Source organism: Phalacrocorax aristotelis, chromosome 8 (assembly GCF_949628215.1).
Source record: "Phalacrocorax aristotelis chromosome 8, bGulAri2.1, whole genome shotgun sequence".
Lineage (NCBI taxonomy): Eukaryota > Metazoa > Chordata > Aves > Suliformes > Phalacrocoracidae > Phalacrocorax > Phalacrocorax aristotelis.
The window spans coordinates 22,706,353-22,725,536 of record NC_134283.1 but is presented as its reverse complement, the minus strand read 5'-3'; the positions used below and the strand labels follow the sequence as shown (position 1 = coordinate 22,725,536).

The 19,184-nt window shown below is 48.5% G+C and overlaps 1 protein-coding gene across 1 annotated transcript in view; it reads right to left on the bottom strand.

Moving 5' to 3' along the window:
* Positions 1–205: 205 nt before the first annotated feature.
* The window catches only part of ATP6V0D1 (ATPase H+ transporting V0 subunit d1), a 36,048-nt gene continuing 17,069 nt past the window's right edge, over positions 206–19,184 (bottom strand). Inside the window, exons 3-8 of the mRNA XM_075101840.1 lie at positions 10,972–11,150; positions 7,859–7,938; positions 4,011–4,088; positions 3,205–3,381; positions 2,191–2,268; positions 206–1,614 (exon numbers count right to left, since the gene is read on the bottom strand). Of these exons, the coding sequence (XP_074957941.1) occupies positions 1,453–1,614; positions 2,191–2,268; positions 3,205–3,381; positions 4,011–4,088; positions 7,859–7,938; positions 10,972–11,150 (754 nt within the window). The 3' untranslated portion in view covers positions 206–1,452. The remainder of the gene's footprint in view (positions 1,615–2,190; positions 2,269–3,204; positions 3,382–4,010; positions 4,089–7,858; positions 7,939–10,971; positions 11,151–19,184) is intronic.

The window sequence follows — 19,184 nt, the reverse complement described above, 5'->3', positions numbered from 1 at the left end:
CCCAGCTGCACCCAGAGAGCAGGCAGCAGCCACAGCTTGGGCTGGAGTGGGAATGCCCAGGGCCCTAAGGGGTGGCCCCAAGTCATACCCAGACCAGGCTCCACTACTACAAATATCCAGTTCCCTCGGTAAGAGGCCCCATGGCTGACACAGGCTCCTCTAGGAGATGTGGGAGCAGGCACCCAAGGAAGCAGGGAGAACACAGTGCAGTAGGCAGATATTTATTGGGGTAGAGAAGAGAGGATCGCAGGATAACAAACACTGTAGAGGTGACCACAGCACAAGCTGGGACAGACCCACTCTCCACCCATCCCTCCCAGCAGCAGCACTGAGCATGTGTTTCGCACCAGTGAGACTTCCCCAATACCAGATCACTGCAGGGCAGCTCCCAGACCTCAAGCAGCAAGGAGCAGAGCTGCCACACCATGCCCAGGGCTTGGCTCCCAGCCCCTAACCACAGATGGGCAGGAGCTAGATAGGGCATGGGACGTCTCTGCCAACAGCTGCCCTCTGCACTCATCAGGGTGACAGAGCAGAGTCAGACCCCAAGGGCAGCTGTGCCTGTACAGCTCCACAGCAGTGCCAGCCTGGAGACCCTGTGCATGGGAGGAGGCTGCACCAGCCTGGCTGTCTGCCCTGAGGTGGTGCAGGTGTCCAGCACCATCTGCAAACCAAAAGGAGCCTCGACCCTTGCTGGTTGTGCCAGTAAACTCCAAGCCATGGGTCTTCAGGGGAAAAGGAGCTCAGCCACCTTATAGAACCTTTTCAAGCTGAAAGGGAGACTGATTAGAGCTGCTTCTGAGGACACAGTGAGGCTGCACTTGTGCAAATGCTGCCAGAGTAGGGAGGAACATGCTCCACAAGCACTCTGGCTCTGCCCTTGTGTTCTCACAGGTCCCATCCCAGTCCTGGCCAGGGCTGCTCGGTCTCTCCCAGGTCAAGGTTAGCTACAGGGGGATGCAGGGATTGCACAGCAGCATGGGCTATGCTACAAATCACACTCAGACTAAATCTCACAGGAACAACACTGACTAGGAGGCGTGCAGAGCACTGACAGAGGACCCCCGCCATGGCAGACCTGATGCCTTCCTCTGTGGCAGTGGGAACCCCTTGGAGGCAGCAATCCCCTGGCTGGTGCTTGCTCTACGAGCATAAGCGCATACAGCAGATTAGTATAGCAACATGGCGACTATTAGTTACACAACAGGAGGTGTCCCTCCTGCTACACAAGAGGGACAAGCCTGTGCCACTGGTCCCTCCGGACCCCTCACAGCACACACAACTCAAACTTCAGCTTGTGAATAATTTAACTAACAACTGTACAGTTTCCTCATCTGAGCCAGTTCCACAGATGGGACATCCCCGGAATCTGGGCAAGGGATAAGTCAGAGAGTTAGACTGGGGTTACTCTGGACTCCAGGGGCAGGAGAGTTGAACAGGAGCAGAGCAAGGTTAGAAGATGGGAATGTAGTTGTCAATCTTGGTCCTGTGCCGCTGGGCAATGCACTCTGCAATCCACACAATGTTGCGGCACTCCTGCTCCTTCAGCTTCACAAAGGCGTAGAAGACTCCAAAGTGGAACTGGTTGAGGAAGGCCAGCTTGTTCAACTTCACCTGGGGAAAGCCCAGAGGAGGACATGTCACTTGTCTGCTGCAGGTGGGGGGAGCTGGTCAAGGCAAGTGTGGAGCAACCTGGGAGGTCCCATGGCTTCCCCAGCAGGCTGGGGGACTCAGCACAGGTATCCTGCTCTGTCCTCTCTAGGTCATCGGGGCAGCTCTGATCTATAGCACATGGCTCAGGACTGGCCCTGACATTTGAAAAATCCTCCTTTCCCACATAATTGCGCTCCGGTTTTGCTAACGATGGACCAAATATCCACCAGCAGCCCCAAACTTGCCTCTCACACTACACTAATCTGCCTGGGTGAGAACATGGACTGAGCACCATGCTGGGCACCCATTCCCTCACTGGAGCAGAGGGCTAGTATCCTTTTCCTCACCCCAAACTCTTTGTCCACAACACTGCTGACAGGGCATCAGACAAGCTTGCTGCCACCCTGAGCTCTGCAAATGGCACAGGTAGGCACACAGAATCATTTAGGTTGGAAAAAACCTTTAAGATCATCAAGTCCAACCATAAACCTAATACTGCCAAGTCCCCCACTAAACCATATCTTGGGGCTCACTCACCTCATGCTCAAAGAACCTGTCTTCAAGCGTCTTGTCTCCAGGGTTGCTGCCAGCTCCTTCAAATAGCAGCTTGTACTCCTGCAGGAATACATTGTAAGAAGATATACCCAAAATCCAAAGCCCTCCAAGCTCAGCAGCATCCCTGGGCCCTGTACATCAAACAAACACCCAGCCACCATGCCAGTTCAGCAGACAACACAGAAACCAAGAGTCTGCCCTGTGGACACATGAGCATTGGCAAGTGGATGCTGCCGAGGCTGCACTGCACATACACCAGCTGAAGGCAATTGCCCCATAAGGCAGAGGAAGCCTTTATTTCATCTGTGAGCTTGTCCAGCCAGAGATGCTACCCCTTCTCTGAAATGTGCAGTGCTCAAAGCCATATCATCACCTTAAGTCTGCAGGGAGGACACACCAGGTACAGACCCCTCCACGTACAGACCGGAGCGGTTGGGCCAGGCCCCTGTGCCCAAACACTGGCACATGCCCTGGCTGCTTCAGCAAGCGAACACAGTCCTCTAACTCCAAAACAAGCTCCAGCCATGCACAAGAGCAGCTTAAGGAACTTGCACACATCCAAGCATGTCCTCCTAGGTCAGCATCTCCCCTGAGACTGAACCAGAGCTCAGAGTGACCTACTAGAGTTGGAGATACGGCACACCACCTCACTGAAGGGACATTTCCATCCCCAACCGGCCGAAGAGCCTGTCATTGCTGCCACACCGATACCTCAAGGGTTTGGTGGTGAGGGCAGTTCCCACACCCTGGGACAGGGTGCATAGGGCACACCTGGTCTCCCTAACACCACTGCTAACCATGACTAACAAACCAACAACATCCCAGCCAAGACAACTCCATCTTGGCCAAGCAGAGCAGAGGACCAACAGTAACAGCAGAAGATATGCAACCCCCTCCCCAGGCTTTCAATCCACAGGTTCCCCCAACCCCTGAGAAGCTCTGATCCAGAGCAGGTCCTGGCACCAGTCCCCATGGCCCTCACCCCAAAGCACTCACAGGGTAGTAGTCAGCAACATTTTTGACTTGTTCGTAGTCATCCGCTCTGGCCAGCTGAGCCAGGCCCTCAGGGTAGAGCTTGCCACAGTGTGGGAACAGCTTTGCTCGATCCTCCTTGGACAGCTCAGTACCAAACGAGTTAATGGTGATAATGAAGGCCCTCCGGTCAGCTTCAAACTGCAGGGAAAAAGGTGGTTCACCTTGGGATGCAGCATCTTTGACAGAGGCCAGCAGATACTAATGCTGCTCTGAACAGCACCACATCAGAGGGCAGCATGAGCAAGGTACCTGGGACGCATACAGCTATCTGATGTCCAGCCAGGGCAGGCTATGTGTGCAGGCTCCCAGTATGCCCAGTAGCTGATACCTGGGAACTAGTCAAGTAAGGAAAACTCCACCCCAGGCACAAGCCATACCATGGAGCAGAACCCTGCCCAGGTCAAGACGTCTCTCTCACCTACTGCCCCTAAGCCCTGCACATCCCACAGCTAGCCTTGGCATGGAGACAGGCTGTGTCCTGAACAGCTCTGGTTGTTCTCCAGCTCGTTATCCACGTGAGAGGATGAAGATGTCACAAAGGCAACAGATGTGTCAGCACCCAGCAAGATCAGGAATGGGAAACTGAACCTATCCAAAATCATGTGCAGGCAGTGTTTTCTTAGGTCTCCCAGTGAGCAGGCAGAGTGTGTATGGGGATGCTGAAGAATATCTTTAGCATCCTTAATGTTGGCAGGCAAGCTGGGCCTGAGCACAGAGCAATGAATATCACAGCAATACCATCCAGCTACAGGGGTTTCCAGACCTACCTCCAGGATCGGGCACATGGCGTCTGCTGTGGTACCTCCCAGCACCTTGCAGAACTTGTAGAAGGACTCCAGGTAAGCCTGGAAGAGAGAAGAGGGCAGATGAGCACTCTGCTACACAGCTTCATCTATTGCCCCATAGGACCATTCAGCTGGGGACAAAGTGCAAGCAGCAACGGTCCCAGATACTTTATTACACAGTACAGACACTCTCGCCCCACATAAACTTGGATGCCAAGCCCACACAAGGTTCAGTACTTCCCCCAGGAGCTGCACTTCATGAAGGGTTGTAGTTGGGTTTGTTCAAGTGACTGCATGAGCTTACTGCAGGCAAGGTCCCCAGGCAGGCAGGTTAAAGCCTATTTTTCTCCTTTGAGTTGTCAAACTCCAAAGGATTTACTGAAGTCTCACATGGTTTCCTGACCCCACTCTGGCCTCCACAAACATGCCAAGCCACAACACTATAGCTGCAAGACCTACGCTCAGAAAGTACCGCTGTGTAAGCAGAGTCAAGAGATGAGGCAGGACATCTGTGAAGGAAACTAGCCATTCTGTAATTCTCTTTTTGCACTGCAGCCGCTTGGTCTCCATCCCAACTGGAGCACCGCAGAAAACATAAGGCTAGGCACAACTATGCTGCCTCCAGGAAACGTAATCCTTTGTGGAGATGTACCGTAATCCAGCTGGAAGATGACTGTATCTCCCGGGGGAGCCGATGAAGGCAGTGCATGGCTAAAAGTGCTATTCAGCAAAAACTTTCTCAGAAGAAGCCATCATGTGATTAGAATACCTCCCTGGACAGATAGCTGCAACCAGAATCACTTAAAAGGGATGGAATAAAATGATGCTGAGACATCACAAATCTCCGCTTTGTCACAGCTCCTCCAGGACTGATGATGGACCAAAAATGCATGTGTTGAACACCCTCAGCCTCTGCACTAGGAAAGCACCTGGGTTACTGTGTTCTGTAACTATTCGTTACCGCATAATGTGAGAAGACACTGCTGGGTGAGCATCACACGTCAAAGAAACATTGTCTCCAGCACTTGCCACTGCTCAAGTGCAGGAGAGCATAGAGCATCATTTTGCAGATTTACCACAGGAACAAGGACTTGGATAATGGACTTTGCTTGACACTGACAGAAGAGGGAACCTAGGTAAGAGGTTCAGTCACTGCCTCTGCCCTTCTCAGAGTTCATGCACAAACTTAAGGCTTTAGAAGCAAAAATAGGTGAACTCCTCAAACAGCCACATGGGGTACCCTCCTGTATAGACCCCTCCACAGATGTTGGCAATTTACAGAAACTCTCCAGTGTCCTTGAAACCCTTACCCCATAAATGGTAGTCCCTTTGCATTTAATAATCCTTAATGGACTTTGACTTCTGTAAACCCACTCATTTACCCTCTGCCTCCTGCTAGCCTCGTTTGTCTGTCACCTCCAGCCTGAAGGGAGATCTGTGGCCTGTCCCTCCATGTTTTTTCCAACTCTGTCTGCAGTTACAACTGCAGCTCTGATTCACTCCTCTTCCAGGTGAGGAATCCCAACCGCTTTTGTAGTTTCCCATACAGGAGTCATTGTACCCAAATCTTTAAACGTGTCCTCCTTAGCAACTTCTCCTGTTCATATTCAGAGATGAGAGAAGAGAGTAATGAGACAGTGTTCAGGACAAAAGCACTACAGATGTATGCAGCAGCATGGTGATATCTGTGCAGTTCTTTTCTACTGTTAGGAACAGATTGCCTTATAGACAGACACTTGCTTAGGTCAGTCATAACCCAAGATTTCATTTAGTAATAGAAAGGAACAAGGAGACCCTCACTGTACAAGCAAAGTTAGGATTACCTCCTTGCATCTCCGATACATCACTCCACATTTATCCACATTGATTTGCCTGCTATATTTTACTGTCCAGTCAAAGCTCCTTCAGTTGGTTCCTAGAATAAAGTCACCAGCAAAGGGCAACAGTCGGCCATCTTCAATGTATCCGTTAAAGACGTGGAAAAATGGGAGCAAGCACTGAAGATAATGCCAGCATGCCTCCGCTGCAGGACTCTACTACCGACCGCACTCTGCACTAAAAGCTGACCCCTTACTTTTAACCTCTGCTCCCCATCTTAACCATATTTCCATTTGAGAACCTTCTCACCTGTCATTGGTAACAGAAACCTTTGTAATTGCTTTCCTCCTATGAATTCTACTCAGACCTTCTGTCTACATGCTTGCCTATTCCTTCAAAAAACCTCCAGTAGGTCTGGGACGTAGCTCTTCCCCTCCCCATGCCAACTTCTCCTGGACACAGGCATCCATTCCAGATGCCCACCTGCTCTGTTCCTCAGAGCAGCTCTTGCAGATTTCAGACCTGATTTTATTTCCCCCATTTGCCTGTGAAGACCATTTACATTGTATTATGCATTTTCTAGTCCTTGAGGTGAGAGGTGGCTTCAGGGGAGAGCCTGTAAGCAGCAGTTACATCTTTCACCCTTGTGTCACCATGATTTGTTACTGACGGAGCCCCTATGTCCCCAGGGACTGCTCTTTATCCAAAGCCAGTCCCAGCACACGCCAAGGGATACCAGGCATCTACACTTCACTTTGGGTATAGGAAGAGCAGAATGCAAAAGAGTATCAGGCCTCAAAAAGGAGACAGGAAAGGACGTGGCAGCTGGGACCCAAGGAGACAACCCCCCAGCCCAGCCTGTTTGCCCTGCACTTGCTCTGCTCCCTGCCTTCCTCTGCCTCCCTCATCTCAACACAGAGGTCTGCACCCTGCAAGGGTGCAGGTATTTATGCATACAGGCATACCTCCCCCCATTACAGCAAAAGACCAGTACATGCCAGAGGCCACAGGCAGCTGGGCATAACTGTTGACACGCAGCTCCTCCTCTCCTCCTTTTGCCTTCTTCCCTTCACACCTGACCTGTTCTCTGCCTCTCCAAACAGGCCAGGACTTCCTTGGGAAGCAGAGGTCACACTGACTGCAGGCTGGCTGTGACCAGCCAAAACAAGGTCGGCAGATACAATCTGCATCCCACCCTTAATCCAGAGAGTTGAGATGGAGCGATAGCCACAGCCTGCACATAAACACATGCTTTGATACTGCCAGCTAAAACCAGACAGGGCCTGTAGAGGAGACAACAGCTGCCTGCACAGGCTCAGGGCAAGTTGATCCTTAGCCCCTCCACATCCCTGTGCCTGCAGGACAACTCCACCCCAGCTGCACCTTTTATGCTGCTCTACCAAGAGCATCTAACCCCAACCACAGCCACTGAAGGCTTGAGCAGACTCTGTTGAAGGGTCTTCTGAAAGAGCTCAAGACAGAGAGCCAAGCCCATGGAAGTCCTTCAGCCAAGTTTAAGATCAAGCCACTTTAGCCCTTTGAATGCAGTTAACTACACATCTAAACTCATGTGGTTAAGAAGCAGCCTTCTCCTGCCTGCCTGGGGCCTGAGGAAATTTATTCAAAGGCAGAATCTTTTAAAAAAAAAAAAATCTATTGCACAGACCCTTGACAGCCTGACAGCCCCAAAAAAATAAAAGTCACTCTGCCTAGCTCTGGTGCTCTGACTCTGCAGAGCTGGGTGATCAGATGTCAGGCCCCTCCAAGAGCACTCTATTTTCCAGAAGATGCAACTAGCTCTTGGTCACGTTCACTCTATCATCACTCCAGGGAAGAAAATAGAGAGTAAGCAAACTTATTTTTAAATCTACTTTAAGAGGAAAATACCCTCTCCTGTTTGGTTGAAGAAAGGCAGCCTAAGCTGAAGGCTCCTGACCCAAGAAAGAGCTCTACTCATGCTAGGAATAAATAGGGAAGTTAACATCTCTTTCCCTCCCCAGAGACTCATTTACCTTATACAGCGTGTTTCGAATTATTTCGATGTTCATTTCATCCAGGTCCTGTTCCGATATGCAGTCTTGGAAGAAAGCAGCTGAAACAGTCACAGACAGAGTTACCATTGCCCTAACCAGATCCATGCCCAGCACCTTCCAGAGTCCTCAACAATACCAGGCAGAAACACACCCTATGTTGAGCTTGTCCTCCCTAGGCCTGGCCCTTATCTTCAGCAGCTACCAAATTGCCATGACTCAAAACCTCAGGCTCCACCATAGTTCCCCAGGCCACAATCATTCTGGGGGCTCTCAACCAGCCTATTCTCAGCAGAAATTCTCAGCTTAAGCCCTGAGCATCAGTGCCAGAGCACCCTGTATTTAAAAATAAGCAAAACCCAAACTGTTCCCAGATGCAGGCACTCTGAGGTGACAAAACAGCTTCCCAATTGCCTGCTACAGCACATCAGCAGTGCTTAAGCATCTGCGAAACAGCCGCTAGTGAGTCGTGAGAAAGCTGGCACTGTGCTTCTCCCTCATCCTCCAATATCTTAGTTGGATTAAGGAGACATGGGATGCCACAGCTCCTACAGCCCGTGACACTCCATGGCTGGAGTCAGGAGCTGTTTTCCCAGGCCAGGTCTACCAGTCCCCATTTTCCACTTCTTCTGAGGCCTTTTATTTCTACAGCTAGGGGTATGCAAAAGGAGACAAGATGAACTACTGTATTTTGGTAAAAAGCTCGGCCTTGCATACTTTGCCAGAGTATCTCTGGGAGGGAGTCTGAGAAGTAGTTGCCACTGAACGAACACAGATTTCAGATCTAACACAGGGTACTGCAAGCTGCAGATAAAAACGAGTCTTGTACATCTAGCGTAACATAAGGCTGTCGTATCACTCACTTGTTAGCAAGAGCACAATAAAACCCATTGACAGGACTTTTATGACTTCTTCAACTCTCACTCAGCAACCAATTTTGCTGAATTTGCTACAAAGAGAAATGTGATCTTTCTCAGCTTACGCAGTCCAGCTGTGGGTAAAGGACATCGCACTCATGCCGAGACTGGTGCTCTGCTTTGTGGAACAAACCAGGTACGATGCAGGCTCGCACCACCAGCGTGTGCTACTTTTATAGCATGAGCTCCCTGGCATGGACAGCAGCCACAACGAGGTTTCTTTGCAACAGCATGAGACCAATGCCACGTAGCTGGAGAAGCACTGCTCCCTACGGCTGGCAAAAATGAAAACAGAGTGTGCCAGGACTGGTTTTCACTGCAGGACTCACTGGCTAGCCTAGATAGCTAAGCAGTGGCTACTTCAGAGTAGCAGAGGAATGAGAACACTGCTATTTCAGTTCTTGGCCCTCCAATATCCCAAATTAGGCTAACAGCAAGTCTTATTTTGCCCTGCTAACCTATGAGAGCCATTTGGGGTTAGGCATTCCTACCAAGCCACGTAGCTACTCAAGTACTTTTAGGAGATAGATCTGCTGTTTCTTTGCGTGTGGTCACTGGAAAAAGTGCAAGTTAAACAAATGGAGCCTGCATGCCTGCTTGTTTAGGCAACACAGCTACTCCCCATGTCCTCCTGCTGAAGAAATGCCACACTAGATGGTACACAGCCTCAAGGGCATGGCCAGGGCAAAGGTCTGAAGACCTCAGCCTAGCCAGGACAGGAGCAGGCAAAGCTCACTCGCTTACAAGTGCATGAATGCAAGGGCCAAAGACCCTCAGCTGCCAGCCTCGTCCTCCAGAACCACCTCGTCAGCATAACAGGGCATTTTTACTCCATACACATCTCTAAGTTTTAAGGTCCCTGAGAACCACGATCACTCAAATGCTTGGTTCTCTCTTATTCCCAAAATGGGAAAGTTCCTGCTTACTCGTGAGGTTTTTCTTCCCACGCATCGTCCCTACAGCAGGCACAACTCAGCTGCATGCAGAGCCTCACTTCTCCTGCTGCGTTGTTGCCCTACCTTGCAACCCAAATCTCTTGAGACATGTCTTCCTGCCTTTGCTGGGCTCTATCTGGCAAATAATTTTTCCATGACAACTACCTCACTTGTCCCATTACTACACAGAGCATTTGCAAGTGCTTTCATTTCCAAAACCAACTATTTCTATCAAAGATAGTATGATGATTTGAAGTGTTTTGTTCTTTCTAGCAACCCCAAAAGAATGATTAATTGCTCACTGACTCAGGTATACCTCATTAATTTTTTCCCCACAGCTGCTAACCTAGAAAGTCTCCTGTGACTACTTCTCTTACTACTGCAGAGACTTCCATATTTTCTCCAGAACCACTTCTTACACCTTTTACCTTTAAGGAAAATATCTGTCTGACTGTTCATAAGACACTTAGTTTAGCATCATGTCCTGAGACATTACACCTCAGCACAGGATCCTGCTATACAATGAGCTTAAAGAGGCTTTTGGAGATATCTTTTTCTTTTATTTTTTGCTGTTGCTAGTTGGGGCTTTTTGGTATGTAAAGAGCTTTCCTTGATCTAGAGCTAATTGTATCAGTCTCAGAACAAGACCAGGACTGTGCAAAGCTCTATAATTGTCTACAGAAACTGCCTACAAGAAATTGCCCACTGGTCCAACTAAAAGTGCTGGAAATTGAGTCATTCCAGCGGAGGACCTGATAGTCCTTCGCTAAGGAAGCGAATATACCATGTGTCCCATGACAATTATTAAAAAGATCACATTGTCTAAGACCACTAATTTCTCCTTCTTCCCTAATTTCAGGTCACAATTCCCAGAACAGCTGGTAAATGGACCTAGATATCTAACAGATCAGCTTTAGCTACACCTCCACTGCCACGACAACTCAAGGCCTCACTCACACAAACCAAATTCCTCAGCAATCTGCACTACCAGTGTGCTGGTTTAGACATTTGTTGAAGCGTACAGAGAGCTAGCTGGTCCTCCAGAGGAAAAACTGGCATAGGACAGGCATAAACCTGAACTCAAGCCCAGCCACCACAGGTAGTGCAGCCACATCTGTGCATTACCCACCGCTCTGTCTTCCTGGAGCATGACTTAAGGCTTAGCTGAACCTAGTTAGACTGGAGGAGAAGAGGACATCTGCTCCAAACACAAGTGAGAGGTATTTTGAAAGGCTCTGCTCACCCAGGGGAGTGTCCACCAAGATTGCATTGTAAAGCTCCGCAGGCGTCTGAGCAATGTTCACAGCTTCCATCTGCTCAAAACTTCCCAGAGGATGGCACTTGGGCACCAGTTCGGAGATCGAACGCTGGTGCAGGGTCCCAGTAATCAGCAGAATGACGTTGTCAATCATATAGCTGTACCTGAAGGAACGCAAGAGGAAGCCTGTCACAATACAAATACTACAAAAACCAGCACCTGGCACCAGATGGGCACACATCTTCAGCCCCTGTAAACATCTCTGGAAAGATGCACCCTTCCCACATGAATCTCCTGGCACCTCCTTAATGTCTCCTTATGATGCCAGCCTAGGAAAAGAGGAGTCAAGCATAGTCCCAGGCTGTGATTTATGCTACAGCTGAACCACACCCCTGGGCACCTCCTACCTACCACTAAAGAGTATTAACTTGGAAGACACTTCTGGAGGTCTCTGGCCTAATGTCCTGCTCCAAGCATGGGCAGCTCCAGCTGCTCAGGGCTTTGTCCAGCTGAACTTTGAATTATTTGTAAGGATGTATATCTCACAACCTCCATGGTGATCTGCTCCACTGTCTGACCATACTCACAACAGTGTCTAACAGCTTCTCAGCATTTCCCTCATGGCCATTTGCCTATTGTGTCTCAGCCTAACCCTGCACACCTCCAAGAGGAGCCTGGCTCCAGCTTCCCACACGGTAGCTGGGAACAGTTGTCTTTCCAGCATTCCCACTGCTCTCGCATTGCCATGCTCTGTAGAGAGCATGTGCAAAAATGTGCCTGGTAGGACACCAGCAAAGGTGAATCTGTAGATAGCTGGACTTGAGCTCAACTCCACGGCCAGCAGCACTTTTCCATCATGCCAAGACTATGGATGGAGAAAGGGCCACATTTCTGCTGCCCCACTCCCTTCCAGAAACAACAGGGATGGCAGCTTTGGCACAACCTTCATTCACACCCTCATGAAGCTACACACAAGCTTTTTCACACTTCCACCATCAAAAGCTACATGCTCTTTCGCATTAGCCCATATTATGACATCCCTAATCAAGTTCTCCACTCACATTATACAGGATTAGGAGATTCAGCCTTTAGCGCTACAGTAACAGGACATTCAATCTGGAACCGCAGCACTCAGCACAAGTTCCACCAACCCAAGCCCTTTGTGGTCCTTCCATGTTTCTCTTGTACCAAGGAGCCCAGAACTGAGTACAGGACTCCACGTGAGGCCTCCACCAGTGCCAAGTAGAAACGGGGGGGAAATTACCTCCCCGTTCTCCCAGTCTGGCCAGAGAAGGGACACAGAGCTGGCCTGAAAACTGGGAATATAAGAAAGGCTGGTGGCCTTCTCGAAGTAGAAGGTCCAAGCAAGGGATCAAGGCATCATGTAAATACAAGGAGCTGAGAAGAAAAGTGTCCCCAGCAGGAACAGGAATGGTGCTCTAGGCACCTTCACCACCAGCTGAACCATAAGGCAACCAAGCTGAGAACCAGAAAAAACATCAAGTGAGATCAGGTTTTGGGGTTTGTTTTTTTTGTTTGGGTTCCATCCCCCCCTACCCCCCCCCCGCCCCGACAGAGGAAGATGCCTTTGCAAATGTCCCTCAGCAGAACAGGGAAGGGGTACAGATGCTTGAAGAGCAGGGTATTTGCCCTCATTGGTAGAGCTCTAACTCTAAAAAGTAAGATGATGAAAAAGACCTGAAGATGCTCCTTGGCAGGAGCTGCTCCAAAACAAACAGGATCAGGCCTGAACTAGAACAGCAGAAGGAGCTCTGTGCATCTGGAGTTGGAGCTCTGTTGAGATTCAGGCTTCCCACAAGTACTTGGGTACTGAAGAAGGGGAGCTTAAGGCCAGCACACCAGGACTGGGGCATGGGCAGGGACAGCAAGGCTTGGCACACGTTAGGATGCTGCTGGTCTTTATATTTCCAAGATAACAAGGAAGACATACTGCAGCCCTGTTTCCCTTTGAACCACAAAGGCAGGTAAGCAGAGCCAGTTAAAGGCAGAGTTCAGTACTTTTTGTTAGATGGACTTTCTGCCTCTGAAATATGCTCAAAGGACATGTCCACTAACAAATCCACACCTTAGTTCCTCAAACAGGTGCTGCTTTTTTCTCCACGCTGCAGGGCTAGGTAATGCACCTCTGGCCCCACTGTTTTTGCAGAGAGCCCTTCTGTGTTTGCAGCCTACCTTTCCAGGGATATTCAACCTAGAACTGGGGCAATCAGCATAAGCTTCCCGTACCAGGAAACCTCCTTTTGCCCTTTAATCTGCAGGGTCATTATCCTCCCTTTTTGTTTGTGCAACTCTCACCATGGAGATGATCGCAATCTCCAGGACAGCAAGAATGGCCTGTTTATGAGAACTGAGGGTAAGTCCCTTGCAGTAAGCAGCTGGTTCCTTGTAAATACAACCATCTGCATCCTCACATAGATGCATCTCCATGAGGTGTGCCAGACCAAGGATACAGCAGATCATTTCCCAGCTCCACCATCTGCCTTCAAACATTTACAAGTTTGCTTAGTGCAGCACAGTAGCTTTCAGGAAAGACCATACACAGGATTACTCTCACCAAAGCAACAACAATAATGTAGGACCAAACCAATTTAATTTCTTCAATTCAGCCAGCAAGGAAGGACCAGGCCAGGATATATGGTCATTGCATGGTATGCTAGCACACCTCTTCCCTATTCCCAGCTTACCATGGATCTTGCTCTCTGAAAGATATTTGCAACTTGCAAGGAGCCTGGCCAAAGTCAACCATACATGAGGAACTGAGGGAAAGTGCCTGGAACCCTTTTTGTTCTCAGGACTTCGAAGCAGCTTTACTCCTGGCTTACTGGAGTCACATCGAGCTCATCCATGACCTCCCAGTCCAACTCGGCATGAAAGCCACAGCCAGGTTTGGGGAGAGCAGCCCAAGTCTGACTCTCTTCACACATGAGAAGCGCCTGCTTTCAGACTGATGGTCCCAGGAAAGCCAACGCAGATAGCTTCCACTGCCAGAGTACAAAGCATGGCTCTCCCCATTTCATTTATGCCCCTGAACTTGCTTGTTTCCTCATCCTTCAGGGAAGTCTGGGGAAATGCACAGTCTATAGAGCAAATGCCAAGGCCTCTAAGGAGGCCCAGCAGCCACTATTTGAAAGAGTACTTCACCTATTGTGACTACTTTAACCTTGCTGTCAGAGAAGGATTCATCCCTGCAGGAAGAGGAGTTACCATGCACAAGTGGCAGTGGAAATCTGAATGAGAAATATCCCCCTGACAGCGTTTTAAGCCTTTATGATAACAAGAGACCAGCAGAAGGACAAAGGTCTGCTTCTGTCTACCGAGGCCAGGCAGACACCAGCACCAATACATAATCCTTCCTGGTAGTTCCCATTTCCTTCATGCAAGTCCAGACCACACTTATTCACATTCAGTCCCTGCTTCATCCCAGGAGAAAGAGTCACAGCTCAGTCAATCATGACAACGAATCAAATCTTCTAGTACCAGGGCCTCTGGAAAAGCTTCCTCTCATCTGTGGAAGGGGCAACGCTTGCTTTCCTGTGCCAGGTCCCAACAAGAGCACATCTGCCTCCATTAGCACAGCTGTACTAAGACCATAGCAGAGGTCCTGGCTACACTGGCATTTCCTCCCAGGCCTAAAGGATTAGATTTACTACGGTGGCAGCAGTTTTCCTAGGACCTCCAACTACTTGTTTTGTAGAGTTGTTTTTGTCATCAACCTCCCAGTCTCCTAGCAGGTTCTGACCAGCTTAAAATGTTTCAGCTTTCATGGTTAATGCATGCTCAGACCTCTCCAAGAGCATTTTAACCTTCACTAGGTCTCAGTGCAGCTAATAGAAGGACCAGACTATGGGACACATCAGAAAAGAGGAGTAGTTGGTCACTTGTAACACCATAAAGTCTTAATGCAGCCCACTTGGCATGGAAAAGAGATTAGGACATAGGATGGTCTGGTGGGAGACTGGAGGCAGATGGAAGGACCGACAAGCTCCTTGGTGAGGATGAGCCTCTGACCTAGCTCACTGAGAACACTCAGTAAGAGTTCAGAGGAGAAAGCACTACATGGAGCCTCTACATAAGCTACAGCCAGTGACATGGGGTGGCAGGGCTTCAATTAAAGTGTAGAATGGCACCTCATCTCAAGCCCCCAACCTTGCCCCCAACAAAGACCATAGCAAAACTTGCTTGGGCAAGAACGTGTTCTACACTCCCGCTTTGAGTTGTTATCTGCCCACCCAGGGAGATGGCCACAAAAATAGTGGATGTTCAGTCAGAGTTTCACGTGCACAGTTACACCCTGCCTCACTCTTCCTGTCACCCACTGAATTAAGGTGTGGTATATTCCAGAAATTCATATTCACCGAAATACAATTTTAGTTGATACTGAGAAGCGTCAATAATGTCTCACAGAAGAGTAGAATTTCTTATTAAAGGACAGGAAGGAGTCAGCAAGCATAGAAATATCATTCGCAGGAGGAGAGAGATGTTGGCTTACAGCTTCCTCAAGGCAGAGACAACCAGGGCCCCTCCAGCAACACCCAGTTCAGACAATATGCACTGGGTGACACTCGTATAAAGAGAACAAAGCCAGGCTAGGATGCACCTAGAGAAGCCAAAAGGTGTGTGTGGCAGGGGTATATGTTCCTTCCAGCAGCAGCAGGTCAGAGATCATTCTTACTGCTGGTTTGTGGAGGCACAGTCTCAGGCAGGCACAGCAGAGACCCCTCTGAGAGAACAGAGGAGAGCCAGGCCCCAGAAGCTAACTTCAGGGATAGTAATCCATGGATAGCTATCAAGCAGAATAAAGGAGAGCACACATGCAAAAGCCATGTACAGGTACTTTGACAATGTATGTCTTCCTCCTTTTGGAGTTACTTAAGCCACAGATAAATGAGACATGCAAGAAAAGATTGCAATGGCCTGCAGAATATTGGGAAAGGCTTTTTAGCAGGGGAGCATATAAAATGCATGAAAGCTCATCATATGGGGCATTTGTATCTTGGCATGAAGGCACTTGGACATAGCCCTGCAAGGCAGAGACCCCAAGACACTTAGGGCTTCTCCCTCCCCGACTACCTAATCTTATCTAATTATAAAGAGTCATTGTCCTACAGCAGATAGGCTGGTTTTTTATTGCTTTCTGCTCCAGGATACTAAAGAAACCATAAACAATACTGCAAGTGGTCACAAAGCATGACTAATGACAGAACATTGCATGACCTGCATTTCTCAGGGATCCTCTAAAAGCCTTGCCAAACTGTAGCTTAACAGCTGCTCTGCAAGGGGTCATGAGGACAGCAGAGAGCAGCGGGCTGATACAGAAGTGCATAGCAGGGAAGAACCGGGCCGTGGCTCGGGGATTTTGCCAGGATGGGTTAAGATACTGCATTGCTCAGGCAACTTTAATGCTTTCCAAAACCAGCATTAGATTTTAAGGCAGACTAATGGTAGCAAGGCAAAAGTCACTATGTGACTGCATTGGGCAGTTACTCAGATTACTGTAGAGGCACGTGTTTATTTTGGGATGAAAAAGGGAAGTCTCCAGCGGGATCAGAGTATTGCTCTGAACTCGGCATGAATTCTAGAGACAGCTTTAAATGATAATGAAGTTGTTTTTACTATAGTCACTTTAGCATCTAGTGCTTCCTTCTTGCAGCTCATCCAGTTCATGTACTCAGGGTCTGGAGTGGGGGGAAGTAATCTAAGGAAAAAGTTTCGGGTTGGTTGTACTGCTGCTTCCTCAGATTTGTGCATAAGCACACAGACCCATCTCTTTATCCCACTGGGTTCGAGACCTGAGCAAAGGTGCTGGTATACAGAGCCAGTTATCACACCTCTCTCAAGCTCTGAATGTAAGCAGTCATGGGGGAAAGCCACACAGACTTCAAAGCACAAAAGAGCAGTAGCTGACACTAAGAAAAGCGCTAACAGCAGAGATACAAGTACCTGGAGTGTTATTTTAAGATCATTAGTAAATAACCGTACTGCTGTCCTGCACTGGAAAGGAGAGGGATATAGCACATCAGGAAGACCTCAGTGCCTCACTGAGGCTTGGTTGAGTAATAGACAGTAGATGAACTGAGTCAAATCCTTAAATCTAGTTTTTCAGCTCCAACTAGAACAAGTCAGACCAGCAGCTTCTGGCCAGGAGCAGTTTCACCCCTCATCTGCCGCTGAAACTCAGGCAGCCCAGGGAACAGCAAGAGTAGATGCAGCATATGATGGTCTCTGCTCAAAGCACACTGATCTCTTCCGATCTTTGCCCACTGTCTTTCCTAGACTCACACCAATAAAAACCACACCTAAGTGGTAGGTTCATGAACCTGCAAAAGAGAAAGCTGAGAATTTCATGGTTGCTACCACAAACCAAGGGCACTCAGCCAGTAAGCGGGTACCCTGCTAAGCTTAGATCAACGAGACCATTTCACAGCAGAGAGTTATAACTTCACAGTATTACAGAGCGTGTAGCAGCCTTTCAAATCCAAGTATCCAGGAATGTTCTCAGCATTAATCTATATTTAGCTGCATCTCCACATGATTTTTACCATCTTTTAGCGAGTTCAGGTCTCTTGGGATACTGACCTCAGTTTTCCAATGGTATTGTCCAGTAACTTATAAGCAGTCATACAGTGTTAGCTGTGTTAAAGGCTGATGAGAAAAAACCTAGATGAAGTACTTGAATTTTGAGGCTTTATGAATATGATGTTTTTTAGATGCATACAGACCCCTTGAAATATCAGGGAGTGTTTTGAACACCTTGCAGCCTCATGCACAACTCTCTGGTTGCTTAAACCTGATGCCTCAAAGATTGACCTCAGAGCTTGAGCAACACTAGGCTAGTATGCAGGGCTGAGTCCTGGCACTCTGTGCTATGCTGAGCAGACTTCAGCACTAATTACATTTCAAATATTGAACAGAAACATCTAATCATGCTGCTTTCACATAGACCAGCTGCAAAAACCAAACTTGCACATAGTGTTTTCTTACCTTCCTTCCATGTAAAGCACTACCAAAAAAACCCAAAACAAAACACCACCAAAAAACAAACCCCACACATTCCAAGGATACAAAAGAAGATTAAAGGCTGCACTGTGCAAACTCACATTGCCCCCAAAACTGCCTGAAGTAGCCAAGAAAGCTGAGTGAGCTTAATAGCGTAAACACCCTTACCCAATTCTCAGCGAATGTGTGGTCTGGGCTCAGATAACATGCAGAACGTTACTGTGCATACAGACCTGCTGCCAGCAGAAAACAAGAAAAATCATCATCCCACTTCACATGCAGTAAACCATGTGGGGTAGACACAAGATTTTGCTTGGCCTCTAAATATTGCACTATTCACACAAAGCTCTATGTAAATATTTGCCAGATTTCAAGCTAGCTTACAGAATGGATCTGGAAAAGGGGACTAGAACCCAAGGTGCCTCAAGAAGTCTTCAGAAGCAGTGCCTTTGGCCTCCAGGCCTTCTTTGGGCTGAACTTGCCAGCCTAGAGCACTAGGTGAGGCAAATCGATGGAAAGGTAAAAGAAAAATGAAAGCTGCTAAGGTCCAGCAGCAGAAGACCTTGAGAACAGTTTCAGTCAAGGAAAGAACATGTTGTTACATGGGGACAGAAGTACTCGGTGAACATTCATCCAACCAAACACGCTGCATGCAGGTTGTCCTCTGGAGACATTGCAACCACACATAAATTCATCAGAGGAGCATTGATAGCCTCCTAACATACTCCTTCCCTCCCTGTTTTATGACTCTAACAGACATGCTGTTCAGCCTGCAGAGGGAAAGACTGAGAGAAGAAACATGGGAGAAGTAGAAGGACTGCTCCTGTGAGTTACAGAATCACCAGAGGGATTCAGCTTTAAACAAAGCCTAAGAAGATAGTTAGGTCCACACACTGCCTCTGGACGAAACAGCATCAGCTTGGACAGGGATGTTATCCAGGGACACTGTGTTCTCACCTACTCAGCCACAGCTTGCATGCTATAGGCCCTCCTCAGGACTGCAGAGTTTCATTAAAGATTTCTCTTATCTTAGTGAAACGCAGGCCTACCTCTGGAGCTCATCATTAGCATTTTGCTGCACCTTTACTGCCACCGATAACACTTTGCTAGCTTTTCCGATCATTACCGTGGCTCACTGTGTTTGCTAGGCACCATGCTAACACCTTCCAAGCAAAGAACAG